Below are 20,737 nucleotides of genomic sequence, written 5' to 3' on the forward strand. Positions count from 1 at the left end.
ACCACTGCAAGTAACTCTTTTTCTGTGGTTGTGTAGTTCTTCTTTGCGTCATTTAAAACATGACTGGCATAGTAAATGACATGCAGAAGCTTGTCATGCCTTTGTTCCAACACTGCACCAATGGCATGGTCACTAGCATCACACATCAGTTCAAATGGTAATGTCCAGTCTGGTGCAGAGATGACTGGTGTTGTGACTAGCTTAGCTTTCAGAGTCTCAAACGCCTGCAGACACTCCTTATCAAAGATAAATGGCGTGTCAGTAGCTAGCAGATTACTCAGAGATTTGGCAATTTTTGAACAATCTTTTATAAACCTCCTATAGAATCATGCATGCCCCAGAAAGCTTCTGATTGCCTTAACATTGGCAGGTGGTGGTAATTTTTCAATTACCTCTACCTTAGCTTGATCCACCTCTATTCCCTTGTTCCAAATTTTGTGTCCAAGGACAATTCCTTCAGTCACCATAAAGTGACATTTTTCCCAGTTTAAAACCAGGTTAGTCTCTTGGTACCTCTTTAGAACAAGTGCTAGATGGTCAAGACAGGAGCTGAATGAGTCTCCAAATACTGAAAAGTCATCCATGAAGTCTCCAAATAGAGAGCATGCACCTTTGAAAGGTTGCAGGTGCATTGCACAGGCCAAATGGCATCCTTCTGTATGCAAATACGCCGGATGGACATGTGAATGTTGTTTTCTCTTTATCTTGGGGATCTACTGTAATTTGATTATAACCTAAATATCATCCAGGAAGCAGTAGTATTCATGACCTGCTAGTCTTTCTAGCATTTGGTCTATGAATAGGAAAGGAAAATGATCCTTTCTGGTAGCTATATTGAGCCTTCTGTAATCAATACACATACGCCATCCTGTAACTGTTCTTGTAGGAACCAGTTCATTTTTTTCATTATGAACCACTGTCATACCACCCTTCTTAGGTACGACTTGGACAGGGCTTACCCAGGGGCTATCAGAAATGGGATAAATAATCCCAGCCTCAAGTAATTTAGTGACCTCCTTCTGCACCACCTCCTTCATGGCTGGATTCAGCCGCCTCTGTGGTTGAACCACTGGCTTAGCGTCACCTCCACTAGGATCTTGTGCATGTATCTGGCTGGGCTAATGCCCTTAAGATCACTGATGGACCACCCAAGAGCTGTCTTGCGTGTCCTTAGTACTTGAATTAGTGCTTCCTCTTCCTGTGGCTCTAAGGTAGAACTTTTGATTACAGGAAAGGTATCACCTTCTCCCAGAAATGCATATTTCAGGGATGGTGGTAGTGGTTTAAGCTCGAGTTTGGGAGGTTTCTCCTTTTCCTGAGGGATTTTCAGAGGTTTTATTATTCTCTCTGGTTCCTCCAGATCAGGCTGAGCATCTTTAAAGATATCCTCTAGCTCTAATTCGAGACTCTCAGTCATGTTGACCTCTTTTACCAGAGAGTCAATAATATCAATGCTCATGCAGTCATTTGGGGTGTCTGGATGCTGCATAGCTTTGACAACATTCAACTTAAACTCATCCTCATTGACTCTCAGGGTTACTTCCCCTTTTTGGATGTCAATGAGGGTTCGTCCAGTTGTTAGGAAAGGTCTTCCTAGAATGAGAGTTGCTCTCTTGTGCTCCTCCATTTCCAGCACCACAAAGTCAGTGGAAAAGGCAAATGGCCCAACCTTGATAATCATGTCTTCAATCACGCCTGATGGGTATTTAATGGAGCCATCATCAAGTTGGAGACATATCTGGGTTGGTTTGACTTCTTCAGTCAAACCAAGCTTTATGATAGTGGATGCAGGTATTAGGTTGATACTTGCCCCAAGATCACATAGAGCTTGCTTGGTACAAGTGCCCTCTAATGTGCATGGTATCATAGAGCTTTCGGGATCTTTAAGCTTTTCTGGTAAGCTTTTCAGAATGACTGCACTGCATTCTTCAGTGAGGTAAACTTTTTCAGTTTCTCTCCATTCCTTCTTATAACTTAAGATCTCTTTCATCAACTTAGCATAAGAGGGTATTTGCTCAAGTGCCTCTGCAAACGGAATCTTTATTTCAAGAGTCCTGAGATAATCTGCAAAGCGGGCAAATTGCTTATCCTGTTCTGCTTGGCGGAGTTTCTGAGGATAAGGCATTTTGGCTTTGTATTCCTCAACCTTAGTTGCTGCAGGTTTATTTCCTACAGATGGGGGTTGAAAAGCCTTTTTAGAGGGGTTGCTATCAGCACTTGTATGTGTCTGATCTCCCACTGGCGTTTGAATGCCAGCGGTGGAAGTTGGAGTGGCGTTTGACGCCAACTCCTTACCTGTTTCTGGCGTCTGAACGCCAGAACTGATCTTCCTTTGGGCGTTCAACGCCAACTTCTTGCCTGTTTCTGGCGTTTGAATGCCAGAACTGAGCATGGGTTGGGCATTTAACGCCATCCCTTCACCCTTTTTTGGTGCTTGAACGCCATAATTGTTCCTTTCTAGGCTCTTACTGTCCTCAGAGGGATTTAGGGTAGAGTTTGTTTATTTCTTGGCTTCTTGCTGCCTTGAAGTGAGGTATTTAATGTTCTCCCACTTCTTAATTGAACTGCTTGGCACTCTTCTGTTATTTGTTTTGATAACTGCTATTTTGTTTGCTTCAACTGCACTTCCATATTCATATTAGCCATTCTTGTTTCTTGTAATATCTCCTTGAATTCGGCTAGCTGGTTTGTTAGAAAATCTAATTGCTTATTGAATTCAGTAACTTGTTCTGCAGGACTTAGTTCAGCAGTTACTGTTTTAGCTTCTTCTTTCATGGAAGGTTCATTGCTTAGGTACAGGTGCTGATTTCTGGCAACTGTATCAATGAGCTCTTGAACTTCTTTAATTGTCTTTATCATGTGTATAGATCCACCAGCTGAGTGGTCTAGAGAAATCTGAGCTTTCTCTGTAAGCCCATAATAAAATATGTCTAACTGCACCCACTCTGAAAATATTTCAGAAAGACATTTTCTTAGCATCTCTCTGTATCTCTCCCAAGCTTCATAAAGAGATTCATTATCTCCTTGTTTAAATCCTTGGATGCTCAGCCTTAGCTGTATCATCCGTTTTGGACGAAAATATTGATTCAGAAATTTTTCTGACAGCTGTTTCCATGTCCCTATGCTAGCCTTAGGTTGGTTATTTAACCACCTCTTAGCTTGGTCTTTTACAGCAAATGGAAACAGTAACAATCTGTAGACATCCTGATCTATTTCCTTATCATGTAATGTGTCAGTAATTTGTAAGAACTGTGTCAGAAACTCTGTAGGTTCTTTCTGTGGAAGACCGAAATATTGGCAACTTTGCTGCACCATAATAATGAGCTGAGGATTCAACTCAAAATTACTGACTCCGATGGAGGGCATACATATACTACTCCCATATGAAGCAGTAGTGGGGTTAGCATATGACCCCAGAGTCCTTCTGGACTGTTCAGTTCCACTTAGATCCATGATGGAGAAAAGGAGATGATGTGGATTTACTTTATTATATAAGAAAAATAATTTTCGAAATAATAAAATAAAATAAAAACTAAAATAAAAATTTAAAAAAATATTTTATGAAGATTTTTGAAAAAGTGGGGATAGAGAAAGTGGTTAGGATATTTTTGAAAAAGATGTGATTTTTAAAAAGGATAAGATTTGAAAAAAAAAATTTGAAATTGAAATCTGAATTTAAAAAAAAATTCGAAATAATTGCTTAAAAATAGTTAGAAAAGATAATTTTTTTATTTTTGAATTTTATTATGAAAGAGAAAAACACACAAAAGACACAAGACTTAAAATTTTTAAATCCAATGCTCCTTGTTTTCGAAAATTTTGGAGGAAAAACACCAAGGCATACCAAACTTAAAAATCTTAAGATTAAAGCACAAAGAAGATTCAAGAACACCTTGAAGACTCACAAGAACAACAAGAACAAAAGAAAGAACACCAAACTTAAAATTTTTAGAAAACCAATTTAAAATTTTTGAAAACTAAAGAAAAATTAACAAGAAAACACCAAACTTAAAGTTTGGCACAAGTTTTAATCAAAGAAAATTTATTTTTGAAAAAGTTTTAAAAAGAAGATACCCAATTACCAAGAACACAAACCAACGCTCTAGCCAATTGAGCTATAGATGTAACGTGTTTTAAAGAGGAATCTTTAATAAATAAAAATATTTTTTTTAAAACTAATATTTTGAAAAATGCACAAGAAAAATAAGAAAAGAAACAAAACAAGACAAACCAAAGATCAAACAAGAAAAATTGACAAGAACAATTTGAAGATCAAGGAAGAACAAAGAACAAAGAACATGCAATTCGAAAATTGAAAGACAAAGAAAAGCATGCAATTGACACCAAACTTAAATCATGACACTAAACTCACACAAAAGACTCCAAGAAAAATTAAAACTAATAAAGAAAAATAATATTTTTGAAATTTTTTTTAAAAAGGAATAATAGAAGATGCAATCCTAGTGACTCTAAACAATAAAAAGAGACAAATTTTTCCTAATCTAAGTAACAAGATAAACCGTCAGTTGTTCAAACTCGAACGATCCCCGGCAACGGCGCCAAAAACTTGGTGCAAAAAAATTACACTCACTCTATGTAATTCCGCACAACTAACCAGCAAGTGCACTGGGTCGTCCAAGTAATACCTTACGTGAGTAAGGGTCAAATCCCACGCTCCTTCCATGGCAAGCTGTATGTAGGGCATCACCGTTGTCAATGGCTACTTCCCATCCTCTCAGTGAAAATGGTCCAAATGCTCTGTCACAGCACGGTTAATCATCTGTCAGTTCTCGATCATATCGGAATAGGATCCATTGATCCTTTTGCGTCTGTCACTACGCCCAACACTCGCGAGTTTAAAGCTCGTCACAGTCATCCAATCCCTGAATCCTACTCGGAATACCACAGACAAGGTTTATACCTTCCGGATTTTCAAGGATGCTGCCAATGGATTCTAGCTTATACCACGAAGATTCTGATTAAGGAATCTAAGAGATACTCATTCAATCTAATGTAGAACAGAGGTGGTTGTCAGGCACATGTTCATAGGTTGAGAATGGTGATGAGTGTCACGGATCATCACATTCATCATGGTTAATTACGAATCAGTATCTTAGATATAAACAAGCGTGTTTGAAGGGAAAACAGAAATAATTGCATTAATTCATCGAGACGCTGCAGAGCTCCTCACCCCCAACAATGGAGTTTATAGACTCATGCCATCAAAAAGTACAAAGTTTAGTTCTAAAATTTCATGAGATACAAAATAAGTCTCTAAAAGTTGTTTAAATACTAAACTAGTAACCTAGGTTTACAGAAAATGAGTAAACTAAGATAGATAATGCAGAAATCTATTTCTGGGGCCCACTTGGTGTGTGCTGGGGCTGAGACTTAAGCTTTTCTCGTGCCTGGGCTGTTTCTAGAGTTAAACATCAGGTTGTAGCCTGTTTCTGGCGTTCAACTCCAACTCCCAACCTGTTTCTAGCGTTCAACGCCAGAATGCAACATGGAACTGGTGTTAAATGCCAGTTTACGTCATTTATCTTCACGCAAAGTATAGAGTATTATATATTGTTGGAAAGCCCTGGATGTTTACTTTCCAACCCAATTAAGAACGCGCCAATTGAACTCCTATAGCTCCAAAAAATCTATTCTGAGTGTAGGGAGGTCAGAATCCAACAGCATCAGCAGTCCTTTTTCAACTTGAATCAGATTTTTGCTCAGCTCTCTCAATTTCAGCCAGAAAGTACCTGAAATCACAGAAAAATACACAAACTCATAGTAAAGTCCAGAAATATGAATTTTTCCTAAAAACTAATAAAAATATACTAAAAACTAACTAAAACATACTAAAAACTATATGAAATTACCCCAAAAAAGCGTATAAAATATCCGCTCATCACTCTACCTCATTAAACTATAAAATTTTATTTTCTAATTTCTTAAATTAATAATTAATTTATTGACTAATTATTTACTGATTTCTCGTGTTTTACAATCAAAGGTACCCAGGATGGATTCAAAAATCTCAAGCTTTCTTAATTTACCTTTTGGTGGCTTAGTTTATACTATAAGTTTCTCTATTTATCAAATGGTTAAAGAAGGGGTATGCTGCAGCGAAGAGGTACGAGCTATGGAAAGGCGAGTACTTTTGGAAACTTTAGCTGGTCAGATCTCCCAGGATGTGATTCAGTTTTCTTCAAAGCTAGCAATAATTAAATCAAATCCAGATAGGAAAACATTGTTGGAACTTGCATATGGGTCTAAGCTTCTTGCAAAGGTTAGTAGTGCATATTCTGATTTAATTAGCTCAGCTCAATTCGTCTTAGCTATCCATATATATTGATCCAAGAATGTTACAAAAAGTAGCAGTAACAACAAAATGAGTAATTAGTTGAGATAAGCCTCAATGTAGTCCCTGAAGCTGCACTCGAGCCTCATAGTAGTCCATGAACTTAAAAGTTCCTCAAATTCATCCCCGAACTTGCACTCCGGGACTCAAAGTTGTCCTTCCGACAATTTCTGGACACCTGGCGCAACCGAAAAGCTGAGCTGGCAGCCTTCGTGACACGTGAGCCTTACAACGGTTAGCTGATGTGGCAGAGTAAACTCTCCCGCATCAATTTGGTCCCTTAGTTGAAGTTAAAACCCTAATTCCCAAATTTGAAGGCCACAGTGCTCACTCTGTTCTCTTCTCCTCGGTTTTGTGTTCTTGTCTTATCCATCTTTAAAACCCGACGGTTATGACAAGCACGAGCTATGGCATAAGTACATAGATATCACACAATTGTGGCGTAGGATTTACCCAATTGTTATGAAACTAGGCAGTGTATATTGGATAGAAATAGTGCCACGATACAAAAATTATGTTATTATGTAGCAGAGGAACTTCGATGAACAAAGCTGAAAACCACTCGAGCAATTTATTTATTTTTCCACTGTAACTCTTAAAAGGGTGCCTAATGATGTTAGTATATGGCATTGTATCAAACATAGATCTTGAGGAAACCATGATTTTCACAGAATATAGAATGTAAAGCCTTTCAACGGAGCAAAGTTAGCTTTTGTATCTTCAATAGCTATCTGCCTACATATCTTCATTTCCAGAATGAAGAAGTGCCATTTACAACTATATGTAATCATACCTAGTCAGAGCCGTCCAACAAGACCCAATACTAATGTACTCAGTTGCTTATAACTGGTATTAGAAACTGATGAATGTCTGTGGAAGTGAATATCAGCTACATAAATGAAATCCTCTGCTTTAGAACAAACAATAGCTCAAAGGGAGAACAGTATAATCGTATGATGACCAAAACAAAGAGCATCAGAAGCACTAGAAGTATGAAAATACAACGCATCACCTTAGCTCATCTGTTGGTTGACGAACTTAATCAGGTCAGAAGAGGGTGTATTCTGATTGACCTTATCCCTCTCACTTTCTGTTAGTAGCTCATCCGCTGTTTCAGCGGTCTATGGTGTTCACTTCCTCTTGCTTGAGATAGCCGTAGCTTTGCCCTTTCCTTTCCTCTCAGTCATCCTGAAAAATTACAGGTAACGAAGATATGAAATTTAATCTAAGACATACAAGGTAAAAACAATATGACAAGCAAGCAAGAAATAGAAAACAAAGGATAACAATTAAGTGCATGTGAAATGAGAATAAGAATTGATTGGAAGTTGAAAAAAATGTCATAAAGCAAAAATCAAGCAGAAATTTCAATTAATCGGAATCAAGTTAAAGCAACTAAGCTTGCTTGTTTAATCAAAAGGAAAGTAAAGGATGACGGCATTATGCACTAAAGAAAACAAAATAGTTAGTTAAACAAGAAAAATTGTTAATTAAAGAAGAAAAAATCAAAGGTTAGGTGCATAACAATCAAGATCATAAACCTTGAGAAGTTTAAAAAAGAGTATCACACAAACAAGCTTAGTTTCACATTCACAAGCAATACGCTATGCTTAAAATGACCAGATTGAATATGTGTAATGCACATAATAACTCAACCAAGCATTACATGTCATTCAAGCATATACGCAAAACATTGATGACAAAAAAGGTGCCAAACGAGGTATAATCATCCATCAATGCTTTTGATCACTCAAATTGCAAAATTGGTCTAAAAAGAGCGAGATTAAAACTTAATGTAACCAAGAATCATTTAAGATGCAATAGTGTAATTGAATGGTTACAAAAGTGAAGATGCACCAATATTCCAAATATAGTCAAAAGAAAACCTCAAATAAGCAAATTTACAAGCTTTGGCCATTTGAAAAATTTAAAAACATTCACTTCAATGGTTGAGGTACAAAGAGTTGAAAACAAACTTTGAAGGAAAATTTTGACCAAAAGTTGACAAGGAAGTCATAGAGGTAATTCAAAACCAGTTTAGCAAACAAGGGTCTATTAGAGACAGAAATCCGTCAAATAGAGCCTTGTTGCTCCAAATCAATCAACGCATCACCTTAGATATTCACTTACACACAGTTAATCCACATTTGTGCACTATTCAACAGTAACTGTCCTATGATAGTTACTCAGTTTCAGATCAACTCTGGTCTCGCTGGGAAATGGTCACAGCAAATTTATACCTTCTTTGCACCACCTTAGATAAATAAACATCTACACTCAACAGAACCAGAAAAACAATCCCAAATATGCCACAGGGATAGTTTACATATTAACACACAAAAGGTAACATGACTTTGTTTTTCTTGTTCATCAAGGACTCTTATACATCAACATCACATTGGAGATCACTAGCTAATCCTAACTTAAAAAATGTCTTGAATGCAATGCGGATGACGAAAAATGTGAGGATAAGTAAGAAACAAAAATGATATCCATTGTAAGTAAATACAAGCTAAAGATTTCATCCATCTGGTGACCTTTAAGGATCCGATTTAACAGTTTGTATGATTTAAACAGAACTTAATAATACACAAATGGCTTGATCTGGACAACCCATCAAATTGCTCTTTCGAAGTAAAGGCATGAGAACATTAGTAAAATTCAGACAGTTTCTCACCAATAATTTTTTCCATTAAACAAATCTTCAAAACATAGCAACAAGTACGACCATCAATTTGATTAAAGAATCAGGTAAACTTTTACAATTAAGAAACAAAACCAGCACAAATCAACAACAATCAGAATAAAAATGAGAAAAAGGAAAATTGATGAAAGTTTCAATGAGCTGCACTGCAGAAGATTGAGAAATAACACCAGGTATCATTTTTTATTTGAATTTTTTCTCTTTTTTTTTCTCACCGTAACAAACCTAGTAACTGATCAAACCCTAGCATAGAGCCCAAAATAGAGGCGTTCATAGCCACAGATTACATTCGAAAGAAACGACCTAAACTTTAGTGAATGTTAAATTAACAACAACATCAAAACATAGAGAAAGCACATATTTTTTTTCATTTTCGGCTTACCTATGTCAGAGAAACTAGCCTTCCCAACTCTGTGTATGAAGGAAATGACAACAGCGATGCTCCAGGGCCTCAGTTTTCGACTGAAATCGGTGCGGTTAATGCAATCGCACATGCGCCATTGGTGACTGTCTGAAAGAAGAAGAACCCTCACTCTCTGTTGTGTTTGTTTTGTGTTTTGAGAGGAGGAAGGAAGGAGGAAGGAGAAAGGAGGCTTTCAGCATGAAACGACGTCGTTTCATCTCATTTTGGCGCCACAGCCAAAACGGCGTCGTTTCAGTAAGGCCTATGTGTCACGAAAGCTGCTAGCTCAGCTTTTCGGTTTTGCCAGGTGTCTAGAAATTGTCGGAAGGACAACTTTGAGTCCCGGAGTGTAAGTTTGGGGATGACTTTAAGGAACTTTTAAGTTCACGGACTACTATGAGGCTCGAGTGCAACTTTAGGGACTACATTGAGGCTTATCTCGTAATTAGTTATGTGATTGAAATATGATGGCGAATTATGATTCCCTCTGACAGGTTAATCTCATGAATAATTAGATTTTGATAAGTTATAATGCGATTCGATCACCAATAGCAAAGTGGATGGGATTTTCTAAGGAAAATTACGTTGGTCATTGTGCTTTCCGTGGACTTGTTTCTTATTCAGAAGGACAGCCTTATGGACCAAGAGTCAATTATATCTATGATAGAGGGGTGCATTCAGGATATGTTCCTGTTTCTCTAAGAAAAGTTTACTGGTTCATTTGCTTCAACAGTTCATCTCCAGGTCCTAAATGATAGCTCCATACATAATTAGATTATCCATATAGACATATTATACATAATTTTATATTTAATCATGTAAGCATATTGAAAAAATAGGAAAATTGACCTATCGGACCAATTTTAACGTTTAAATATCTTGGGTTTAATTTGTAAAGTAGGTGTAGAATACGTAATTGAAGAAAAAGATTTTAATTCAATATTTTTTTATTGTTAGCAAAGAAAATCTTTTGTAACATTTATTAGAGTATTACTATAGAATATCTATTGTAACATTTTTTAAAGTGTTATTAGAAAGACTTATTATGACATTTTTTAAGTGTTACATAAAATATCTATTGTAACATTTTTTAAGTGTTACAAAAAATATCTATTGTAATATTTTTCTAAGTATTATAGAAAATATCTATGGTAAATCATTCTACTCGTGGTTCCTTAATCTATCATCATCTTTTGAATTTCCCTAAATCGATGCTACTCGTGGTTCCTTCTCTACTCGCACTGAATCATTCCTTCTCACTTTGCATTCCTCTACTCGCGTTTTATGGTGCATGTTCTTTCAATTGATGACTCCGTTGTTGAATCTCCTATGCCAGCCCGTGAAAGAGCTCAATAGCAAGTCCGATTAGAAGCGTAGTCTCACCGAATGATTATATCTTCATATGCGGCTTCGGTTTTTGTCTCCAGTGCTTTGCAACTCTCTCTCTTTCTCTCTTTCTATCTCTCTCTCTCACACACTCCTCTTTCCATTGTGTCTTAACAGTTGTAATTAGTTTCTTCTTCACTCATGGCATTGTGGTAGCACGAATCCCCATACTTTCATACTATTGTACCAGCAAGTACACTGGGTCGTCCATGTAATACCTGAGCAAGTCAGGGTCGATCCCACGAGGATTCTGGTTTAAAGCAAGCTATGATTATCATGCAGGTCTTAGTCGGGTAGATTAGAAGACTTGGTTGTTGGATACGGAATTGTATTAGAATTATGGGTTAAATAATAGGAATAGAGTTGACATAAAAGGGATAAAACCAATTGGATTAAATCAGTGAAAGGAATAGAGTTAAGGATTGGAGTTGCTTGCCTTTCTGAATTAACTCTGGTATTACTGTCTTATTTGCTTGTGAATGATCTTTTTCTATGGCAGGCTGTATGTGATCAACGCTATGGGCCATGGTCATTAATCTCCTCTGCTACAGATTGAATGCCATTAGTCGTGGTCATCCAATCTGACGAAGGGTGAAGCTCTTAGCAAGTCATTCTCCTGGCGATCCTACTCAAAGTGCCACAGACAAGGTCGAATCTTCCGGATCAGAGAACACTACTTCTTTGGATTTTAGCCTATACTACGGAGACCCTAATCTCCCTGAAAATTGGCTGAACTGTTGTCTCAAAAAGTCCCCAGCGAAGTCGTGGATTAACCGTCTAAGAGATGTATAAACATAGCTATTGGCTTGTGCTTTCTAGTCACGTATTCACACAAACCCAAGTAGACGCGAGTGTTTGTAAGGAACGTTCGTCTTAATGTGATGAATAGAGCTAATTTTTTAGATCATCCTATCCACCACGATGAAGATCGAATATACATCTTAGAAATAAATCAAACACGGATCGAAGAAGAAATAGTAACACTTTTATTAATTCATAGGGCTCAACAAGGCTCCTCCCCTCAACCTAGGAGGTTTCATACTGAAAGTAAAATACAACGAAAAACATGTAAAGTGTCAAAGAAGGTCCGAGTAACATAAATCTAATCCCTTAAATACTAAACAAATGACTAGTAAGGGTAAAACAGTCTATTTAGTGCTAAAATCCACTTATGGGGCCCACTTTGTGAGTGTTTGGGCTGAGCTTTAATGATATCCACATGCTATGAGGCTCCTAGAGCATGAAACGCTGGCTAGAGGGTCTTCTCTGGGCCTTTGGACGTTGGGCTCTGTTCTTTGGGTGCTGGACGCTTGAAAGGGAGTAGGAAGCTGGCGTTGGACGCCAGTTTTGAGCCTTTTAATCCAAAGAAAAGTATAAACTATTATACATTTTTGGAAAACTATAGAAGTTAGCTTTCCATAGCCATTGAGAACGCTCTATTTTGACTTCTGTAGCTCTAGAAAAGCTCTTATTTCAGCCAGAAATTACCTAAAATTGTACAAAAACACAAAAACTCATAGTAGAATCCAAAAATGTGATTTTAACACTAAAACCGATAAAAATATAATTAAAACTAAATAAAACACACTAAAAACTATATGAAAATGATGTCAAAAAGCGTATAAAATATCCGCTCATCACAACACCAAACTTAAACCATTGCTTATCTCCAAGCAACTAAAAACATAGTAGGACAAAGAGAAACTTAAGATACAATAAATTTCAGAGTTTCAAATGAAGCTCAGTTATAATTAGATGAACGAGACTTAGTAGCTTTTTGCTTCTGAATAGTTTGGGGGCTCTGTAATGCTCCACACAAAAAGAGAGGATTGGCACACTAGGTGTTGTACATTTATCTCTCTTTTAGAGGGAGAATTGGGATGAGGCATCTTGAATAAGATGTGGTCCTCCCCTAATTGTAGGGTCATTTCTCCCTTAGCCACATCAATGATGGCATTGGCTGTGGCTAGGAAAGGTCTTCTAAGGATGACAGAGTCATCCTCATCCTCTCCAATGTCCAAGACAATGAAGTTTGCAGGGATGTAGTGGTTTTCAAATTTCACCAAAACATCCTCTACTAAGCCATATGGCTTTTTCATGGTCTTGTCGGCCATCTCTAATGAGATGTGTGCAGCTTGTACCTCAAGGATTCCCAGCTTCTTCATTACAGAGAGTGGTATGAGGTTGATGCTTGACCCTAGGTCACACAGAGCCTTATCAAAGGTCATTGTGCCTATGGTATAAGGAATCAGAAAGTATCCAGGGTTTGGAAGCATCTGAGGTAGCTCTTGCTGAACCAAAGCATGGAGTTCTTTGGTGAGCAGTGGAGGTTTTTCCTCCAGAGGCTTTATACCAAATATCTTGGTATTCAACTTCATTAGAGCTCCTAGGAAATGAGGAACTTGCTCTTCCCTAGTGTCTTCGTCCTCCTCCGAGGATGAATAGTCATCAGAACTCATGCATTGCAGAAGTGTATTCAAAGGAACCTTAATGGTCTTTATGGTTCTCTTTGGTTCTGAAATAGAGGGTTCTTGAGTGGGGTCTAAGCACTCAAAGGGTGTGCTTTGACTGGAATTCAACGCCAGCTCTGTTAGCTTATTGGGAGTTGAACTCTCTTGCTGTCCACCCTGGCTGGCGTTAAACGCCAGTCCCTCTAGCATTCTGGGCATTGAACACCCAGCAGGGATGTCCTTGCTGGTGTTCAATGCCAGATTGGCTGCCTGGTTTGGCGTGGAACGCCTAGTGAAGGGTTCTTCACTGGCATTCAGCACCATAAAGCCTGGGTGTTTGGGCGTTGAACGCCCAACCAGTGCTCCCTGGTTGGCGTTCAACACCAGCTCTGTTGCCATGATGGGCACTGAACACCCAGTGAAGGCTTCTTCACTGGCGTTCAACGCCTTCCCATTCTCCTCTGATTCGACATCTACCTCTATGGTTATGGCCTTGCACTCTTCTCTTGGATTCACCTCGGTGTTACTAGAAAGAATGTCTGGAGGAGTCTCAGGGATCCTCTTGTTCAGTTGATCAACTTGCACCTCCAATTTCTAATGGAGGACCTTGTTTCATTGATGAAACTATGAGTGGTCTTAGAGAGGCTGGATGAAACTATGGGTTGTCTTAGAGAGGTTGGAAACAAGAGTGACTAAGTCAAAGAGGCTCTACTTAGTAGTTTCCATGTTCCCTTGAGAAGATGGGAATAGTGGTCTATTATTGAACCTGTTCTGGTTCCTTTCACCTTGATTGTTACTGAAACCTTGCTGAGGTTTCTGTTGATCCTTCCATGAAAGGTTAGGATGATTCCTCCATGAAGGGTTGTAAGTGTTTCTATAGAGTTCTCCCATGTAATTCACCTCCTCCATAGTGGGTTTATCAGGATCATAAGCTTCTGTTTCAAAAGAAGCTTTCTGATTACTGCCAGCTACAGTTTGCATTCCAGTCAGATGCTAGGAGATCATATTGACTTGCTGAGTCAAGATCTTATTCTGAGATAGGATGGCATTCAGAGTCTCAACTTTATGAACTTTTTTCTTCTGAGTGATTCCATGGTTCACAAGATTCCTCTTAGAGGTGTACATGAATTGGTTGTTTGCAACCATCTCAATGAGCTCTCTTGCTTCTGCAAGGGTTTTCTTCAAATGGAGGGGTCCATCTACAGAGCTATCCAATGAAATCTTGGATATCTCAGACAAGCCATCATAGAACACGCCTATGATGGACCATTCTGAAAGCATGTCAGGAGGACATCTCCTGACCAGTTGCTTGTATATTTTCCAAACTTCATAGAGGGATTCACCTTCTCTTTGTCTAAAGGTTTGAATTTCCACTCTAATCTTGCTCATTCTTTGAGGAGGAAAGAATTTAGCAAGAAAAGCATTAACCAGCTTTTTCCAAGAGTCAAGACTCTCTCTAGGTTGGGCATCCAACCATGTCTTAGCTCTATCCCTTATAGCAAAGGGAAAGGGGAAAGAGCATAAGCTTATAAACCTCAGGATTAACTTCATTAGTCTTTACAGTATCACAAATCTATAAAAATTCAGCTAAAAACTGAAGTCCTTGTTACTTGCAGTTATTCTGGTAATACTTAAATTGAAATTTAGCAAAACTTCTGCATAGTGGTATAATTGGCGAAAAGTATTGATGTTATCAAAGTGATATGATGTTTACTCAATTTAATTTATTTATTGTTTAATTTGATTAAAATGAGCTTTGTGGTGTGGTCTGGTGTGATGATTGAGTTTGACGATTGTAGGATGTTGTGGCACTTTTCGTGGAACCTTATAAAAGCCAAACAATTATTGTCAACGTTTTGTAGATTAAAAAAAAGGCCAAAGGTGCTAGCTTTGAACTTCTCTGTTCTGAATTATTAGTTAGGAATACTTTTTAAGGTCAACTTGTATTGCCTTGTAATAGGAATTTCACTAATGAATTTTCTTTTTTTCTCCAAGGGGCTCAGAAACCAGCATTTATTGAAAGAGAGAAGGAATATCGATTTTAGGCTGTGAGTAGCTTCCCTTATTATCTTAAATAACAATGGTTGTTATTTATAATGCTAAAATTAAATATTTGATGCTAATATTTTATTTGTGGTTTTGATGAGAAATTACTGCTTAATTATTTTTGGTCCTCTAAAATCACTACAGTGGTTTATTGTTATGATATATTCTTGTGGTAAAAATAAATAGCCAACCAGCAAAAGGCTTCATGAAATGATGTAAATTTTAGGCTTGTTATTCAATTATTGTTGGTGGAATCTCAATTTGGGGAATTTAACATTGGATTCATCTTAGTAGTGAAATTCAATGCTAAAGTTGAAACACAAATGGAAAAGAGTTGCAGACCTAGAAAATTCTTAAACACGGCAGGAAATTGTTGAAGTTTCAAATTAGGAACTCATTTTGTAAAAATATCTCAAATCAAAAGAACTCAATGTCTTAAGAAATATTATGACCTCTTATATTTTTTTATTCTGTAGTTTTTCTTATATTAATCAAATTCTTGACTTAGTGCTTCATATGATCTAATGGAAGCTAGTGCTTTTGTTTTTGCAGAGGTAGTTTAAGAGAGCTATTGATTTTTCATGGAGTATATTTAATTTTCAGAAGGACCAAGATGTTAGAGTTAGACTTGGCTATAAAGTCTTTGAACAGGTTTCTTTAGTCTCTATTGCACTTTTGCTAATGCCATATGCATTTTGCTATGTCCTTCAATTTGTTGTTTGCATGTTTCTAATTGTTATTTGGTGTATGAGTTATCTATAGAAAATAAAATTGGTTTTTGAGATTTTTGAGAAAAATTATCTAATGAATCATAGGATCCAAGAAGTAGATGTAGGATTCAACTCCAGTAATAGTTCTTCTTGTGATACACAATTAAACTAGAGAATACTAAGAGCAATGCTCTTAACAACTTTGAGTGTCACTGTGTGGTTTACTTTGAAATGTCATTTTTAAATGTGCAGGGCATACCCAATAGAGTCAATTACGAGGATAAAGGGGACAAGCGGACTCTTGATGATATCAGGTTGTTTTCTATTTTTTAATTTCTCTTAACAAAAATATTTAGATATGATAGTCATATTCATACTTGTCTTTTACATAACTCACTCATGATTTATGAAAGTTTCTTATCTTTGTTGAGTATATTATTTGCAGATTTAACTATTATTTCTCTCCTTAAATGAAATTATGATCACTGTATTTAAATTTGGTATGAGTTAGGATTTGGAAAATTGAAATAATGGTCCAATATAGGGTGTTCATATTATAAGCTTTTATGTACAACTTAACTGATCTAACACTTAGGTAAAGCATCAATTTACTCACTAGAATTGCAACCTCCATTCATTTATTTCCCTCATATATTTTTAAGAAATAATGGTTTAAAGTTTAGTCCTTCAAGTTGAATTTTGTGAATTAATCTAATACCTATTTTCTGATATCACAAATTACAAAATGTTTTAATTAGTCTTAGGTGCAGGTGAAAACCTTTTTCTCAGTGCCACAGTGCTAATCCTTGATGTTAATTATAGTTCTCAAATTCTAAATCAAAGGTTTTAAGTTTAAGTTTACAGTGCTTTCCACGCCGAACTAGCAGTGGCATGAGTAGAACGGTGGTAGAAGAAAAGCTAGGAGTGAAGTTAAAAAAATCAACGACTCAAGTGCTTGAATTTTCACAACAAAGTAAAGAGTATTCACACAAACTTATTAAAATTCATCTTTTGTTATATTGGTTCTTTTGGTTTCGTGATCAAGATTCATCACTACGCTCGATGTTTGAGAAATCTCAAACTTGATAAATGCCAATCTTATGTCTAACCGAAGGTAGTTTTGCATCTTACTTTTTAGGTTTGGGATTAATCTTTATTGAATTAAATTTGTTAAAGACAGAGCCAAGTAAAGAGGAACATGGTTGGGGAGGTCTATATCAATACTCATTGTTCAAGACACAAGACACCAAAAATGAAAAAATAGAAGCAAACCAAAAATGAAGGTGTGAGAAAAATGGAATAATTAATTATGCCCTTCTTGTATTGTTTAGTCGTTAGTTTTGTATTTAGCTCTTTTTAAGTCAGAATATGTATTTTGTTTAGCAACTTCTTATTAAATTAGCTTACCATATTTTGATATGTCAATTAGAAATCTTTATATAATTATATATAATATATTTGAAACTTTAACATGATAATACTTATTGGTTTTGTCTCTTTTTTCACGTCTTTAATCTTATTGAACCCAAATTATAATTGAATGCTTAATTACGAGAAAAATGCCAAAATATAACTATAGTACTACTACAAGAAAAAAATAATATTTTTAAAATGTTTTGTACAATAATAATAGAAAAGGAAACATCTCTAAATTGATGCCATAATAATAGTAGAAGAGACAATGCTTCTAAAGTGAAGCCATAGTAGGTTGAATATGTATCACTTACAAAGGTTGCTTTATAAAAAAGAATAGGCAATGCTTTTTATTAGACTCTACCTTGAAGCGTTGTCTGTGTTTTCGAATAGGTGATGCAGGAGCATATATCTTTACATTTGTATTGTTAATTAAAGAAGTCTAGTTTAACATATATTATTATATTGTGTTATGAGTTAGTCTCATATGCCCGAGTCATGAAGGTTACTCCTCCCCTACTAGTATAAATATGTATATGTACCCCTTTTGCTTATGAAGTTAAGTTGATTGAGTTATATATGAAATAAGCTGTGTGCTTATTTTCCTCTAGGCTCTTTGAGAGTAAGAGGTGCATCCTTGGCTTAGCCAACCAAGGTGGGTTCTTAGCTACTTTCACCATAGCGGGGTTGTTAACCTCGCTAAAATTGGTGACCCAAGCGACGTCCCAACGTCAGTTTGGTATCAGTGCAAGGTCTCTGTTGGTAGGAGTCGTCGTCAGTAGGGATCGTCTACTGCGAAATTTCGGGTAATATCATTCTTTTCTCTTTTGGTGCCTTTTCTGTTGGTGATTATCTTCGTTCATTCCCATCATTATCACCATTGGTGCATTCCCATCATCATTGTGCATCATCATCTTCATAACATCGACACCTAAGCATCAAACTCATTGCATAGTAGTAAAAGATGGCTCCAAAGCGTAGAACTACTCAAGAGATTGAAATGGAAGAGTTACGCCGTCAAGTTAAGGAGTTGCAAGAGCAACTTGCAAAATATGAAGCTGCTCAAAATAATCATGACAAGCGGAGTAACGACAGTTCTTCTAGTGAAGAGGATAATGCAAATCCCTTTTATTATTCTTCTCCATCTGAAGATTTGTCCACATGAAGAACATGACACAACACAACTCACAAAGCTAAAGGCTTAGGAATCAAAATTGATATTCCTGAGTTTGAAGGGATACTACAACCAGATGATTTTGAAGAAGCATGCATCAGTATGGTGGGAGAATCTCAAGTGTTGGCGAGAAAGAGAAGGAAGAAGAAAGGTCAAGACATGGGTAAAATGCATCGTGAGATCAAGCGCAAGTTTCTTCCTGAACATTACAGGCAAGACACCTTCATCAAATTTCATAATTTGGGGCAAAAGTCATTATCTATAGAAGAATATACAATGGATTTTGAAGAGTTGCTTATAAAGTGTGACATTCAAGAGCCTGAAGAACAAACTGTTGCTCGTTATCTTGGAGGACTAAATACAGAAATTTTTGATATCGTTCAACTGCAACCATATTGGACCTTGGATGATGTCATTAGGTTGTCATTAAAGGTTGAAAAGCAAAGAACACAGAAATAACACTCAGTCGCCGATGGACAAAGAAGTCATCCTTGATGTTCAACAAGAAATGAACACAGGATCTTATAAAAGCAACAAGGAGCGTAGATCATCAGGTAAGAAATGCTTCAAATGTCAAGGTTTTGGGCATATTGTTGTGGATTGTCCAAACATAAGGGTTATCACTCTTGTCTAGGAAGAGGTTAACGAAGAACCAATTTAGGAGCAAGAGCAAGAGGAGGAAGGCTAGGTTAACTATGCTATTGAAGAAGTTCCAGCCGATTGTAGAGAAGCTTTAGTAATTTGTCGAAGCTTGAATACTGTAAGGGTAATAGAAGACGAGAGTTGGCGATGCCACAACATCTTTTACACAAGATGCACAGTTGAAGAGAAGGTTTGCAAGGTCATCATAGATAGCGAAAGTTGTGAAAATGTTGTCTGAAATTATATGGTACACAAACTGAAGCTTCCAACTGAGTTACATCCTCGTCCTTACAAGTTGCATTGGTTAAAAAAAAGAGAATGAAGTTAAAGTCACAAAACGATGTTTAGTCCAATTTTCTCTGGGAAGTAAATACAAAGATAAAGTGTGTAGTGTTACATCATCCCGATGGACGCGTGTCACCTAATGTTAGGACATCCTTGACAATATGATCGTCGAGCTATTCATGATGGTTTCAAAACTACATATGCTTTTATCAAAGATGGCAAGAAGATCGTATTAACTCCTTTACAACATGTAGATGGTCAAAAGAATCAAGCTGAGCTATGTCTTTCACATCTTTCAAGACCAGACGCACTCACCAATGGAATCTTTTGCCAATACGAGATGAGCCGTTTTCAACCCAGGGAGGATAATGTAGGAGCTCTTTCCAACCCAGGGAGAATGATGCAGGAGCATATATCTTTACACTTGTATTGTTAATTAAAGTAGTCTAGTTTAGCATATATTATTATATTGTGTTATGAGTTAGTCCCACATCGTCTAAGTCATGAAGGTTCCCCTCTCTTACTAATATAAATATGCATATGTACCTCTTTTGCTTATGAAGTTGAGTTGATTGAGTTATATATGAAATAAACTGTGTGCTTATTTTCCTCTAGACTCTTTGAGAGTAACAGGTGCATCCTTGACTTAGCCAACCAAAATGGGTTCTTGGCTACTTTCACCATAGTGAAGTTGTTAACATCGCCAAGATTGGTGGCTCAAGCGACGTCCCGGCATCAATAGGAAACACTTTTTGAAGAGTTACTTTCAAAAGCGTTGCTTTGATCTAATGCAATGGCCACATCAGCAAGGCTCCCAAAGCGTTGTCTCAAATCGAAAAGTGTTGCTATAGAGTAAAGGTAATTCGTTTTTAATCTTTAAGCAACACTTTCTAAATGTTGTCTCTGACGAACAAATATTATAGTGACGTATTTTATGACAAAGGTATGCACACTAGTATAAGATTTTGTAAGACATGCTTGGTTCCTGTCAACATCTCACATGAGACATCAAACTTTTATAATTTTAGTTAATATCTTTAATATTGGTCAGGAATCATATGCTCGTTACTCATATGCTTATCCAATTCAACCAAAAAAGGACACCAATAATTAACAAGAGAGCAAATATATATACCAGCACACTCTTGAACTACTACACTTCACACCGTATA

The 20,737-nt window shown here is 36.8% G+C and overlaps 1 protein-coding gene and 1 long non-coding RNA gene across 2 annotated transcripts in view; both read left to right on the forward strand.

Annotated features, from left to right (window-relative positions):
* The window catches only part of LOC107494727 (monooxygenase 2-like), a 16,183-nt gene extending 5,969 nt beyond the window's left edge, over positions 1 to 10,214 (forward strand). Inside the window, exons 2-3 of the mRNA XM_016115763.3 lie at positions 6,105 to 6,280; positions 9,975 to 10,214. Of these exons, the coding sequence (XP_015971249.1) occupies positions 6,105 to 6,280; positions 9,975 to 10,214 (416 nt within the window). The remainder of the gene's footprint in view (positions 1 to 6,104; positions 6,281 to 9,974) is intronic.
* A 5,077-nt stretch (positions 10,215 to 15,291) lies between these two features.
* Positions 15,292 to 17,017, forward strand: LOC110272790 (uncharacterized). Its single transcript, XR_002364217.2, has 4 exons — positions 15,292 to 15,343; positions 15,894 to 15,992; positions 16,304 to 16,365; positions 16,916 to 17,017. It is a non-coding gene; the product is annotated as an uncharacterized LOC110272790 (long non-coding RNA).
* Positions 17,018 to 20,737: the final 3,720 nt, after the last annotated feature.

This window comes from Arachis duranensis, chromosome 6, assembly GCF_000817695.3.
Source record: "Arachis duranensis cultivar V14167 chromosome 6, aradu.V14167.gnm2.J7QH, whole genome shotgun sequence".
In the NCBI taxonomy this organism is placed as follows: Eukaryota; Viridiplantae; Streptophyta; class Magnoliopsida; order Fabales; family Fabaceae; genus Arachis; species Arachis duranensis.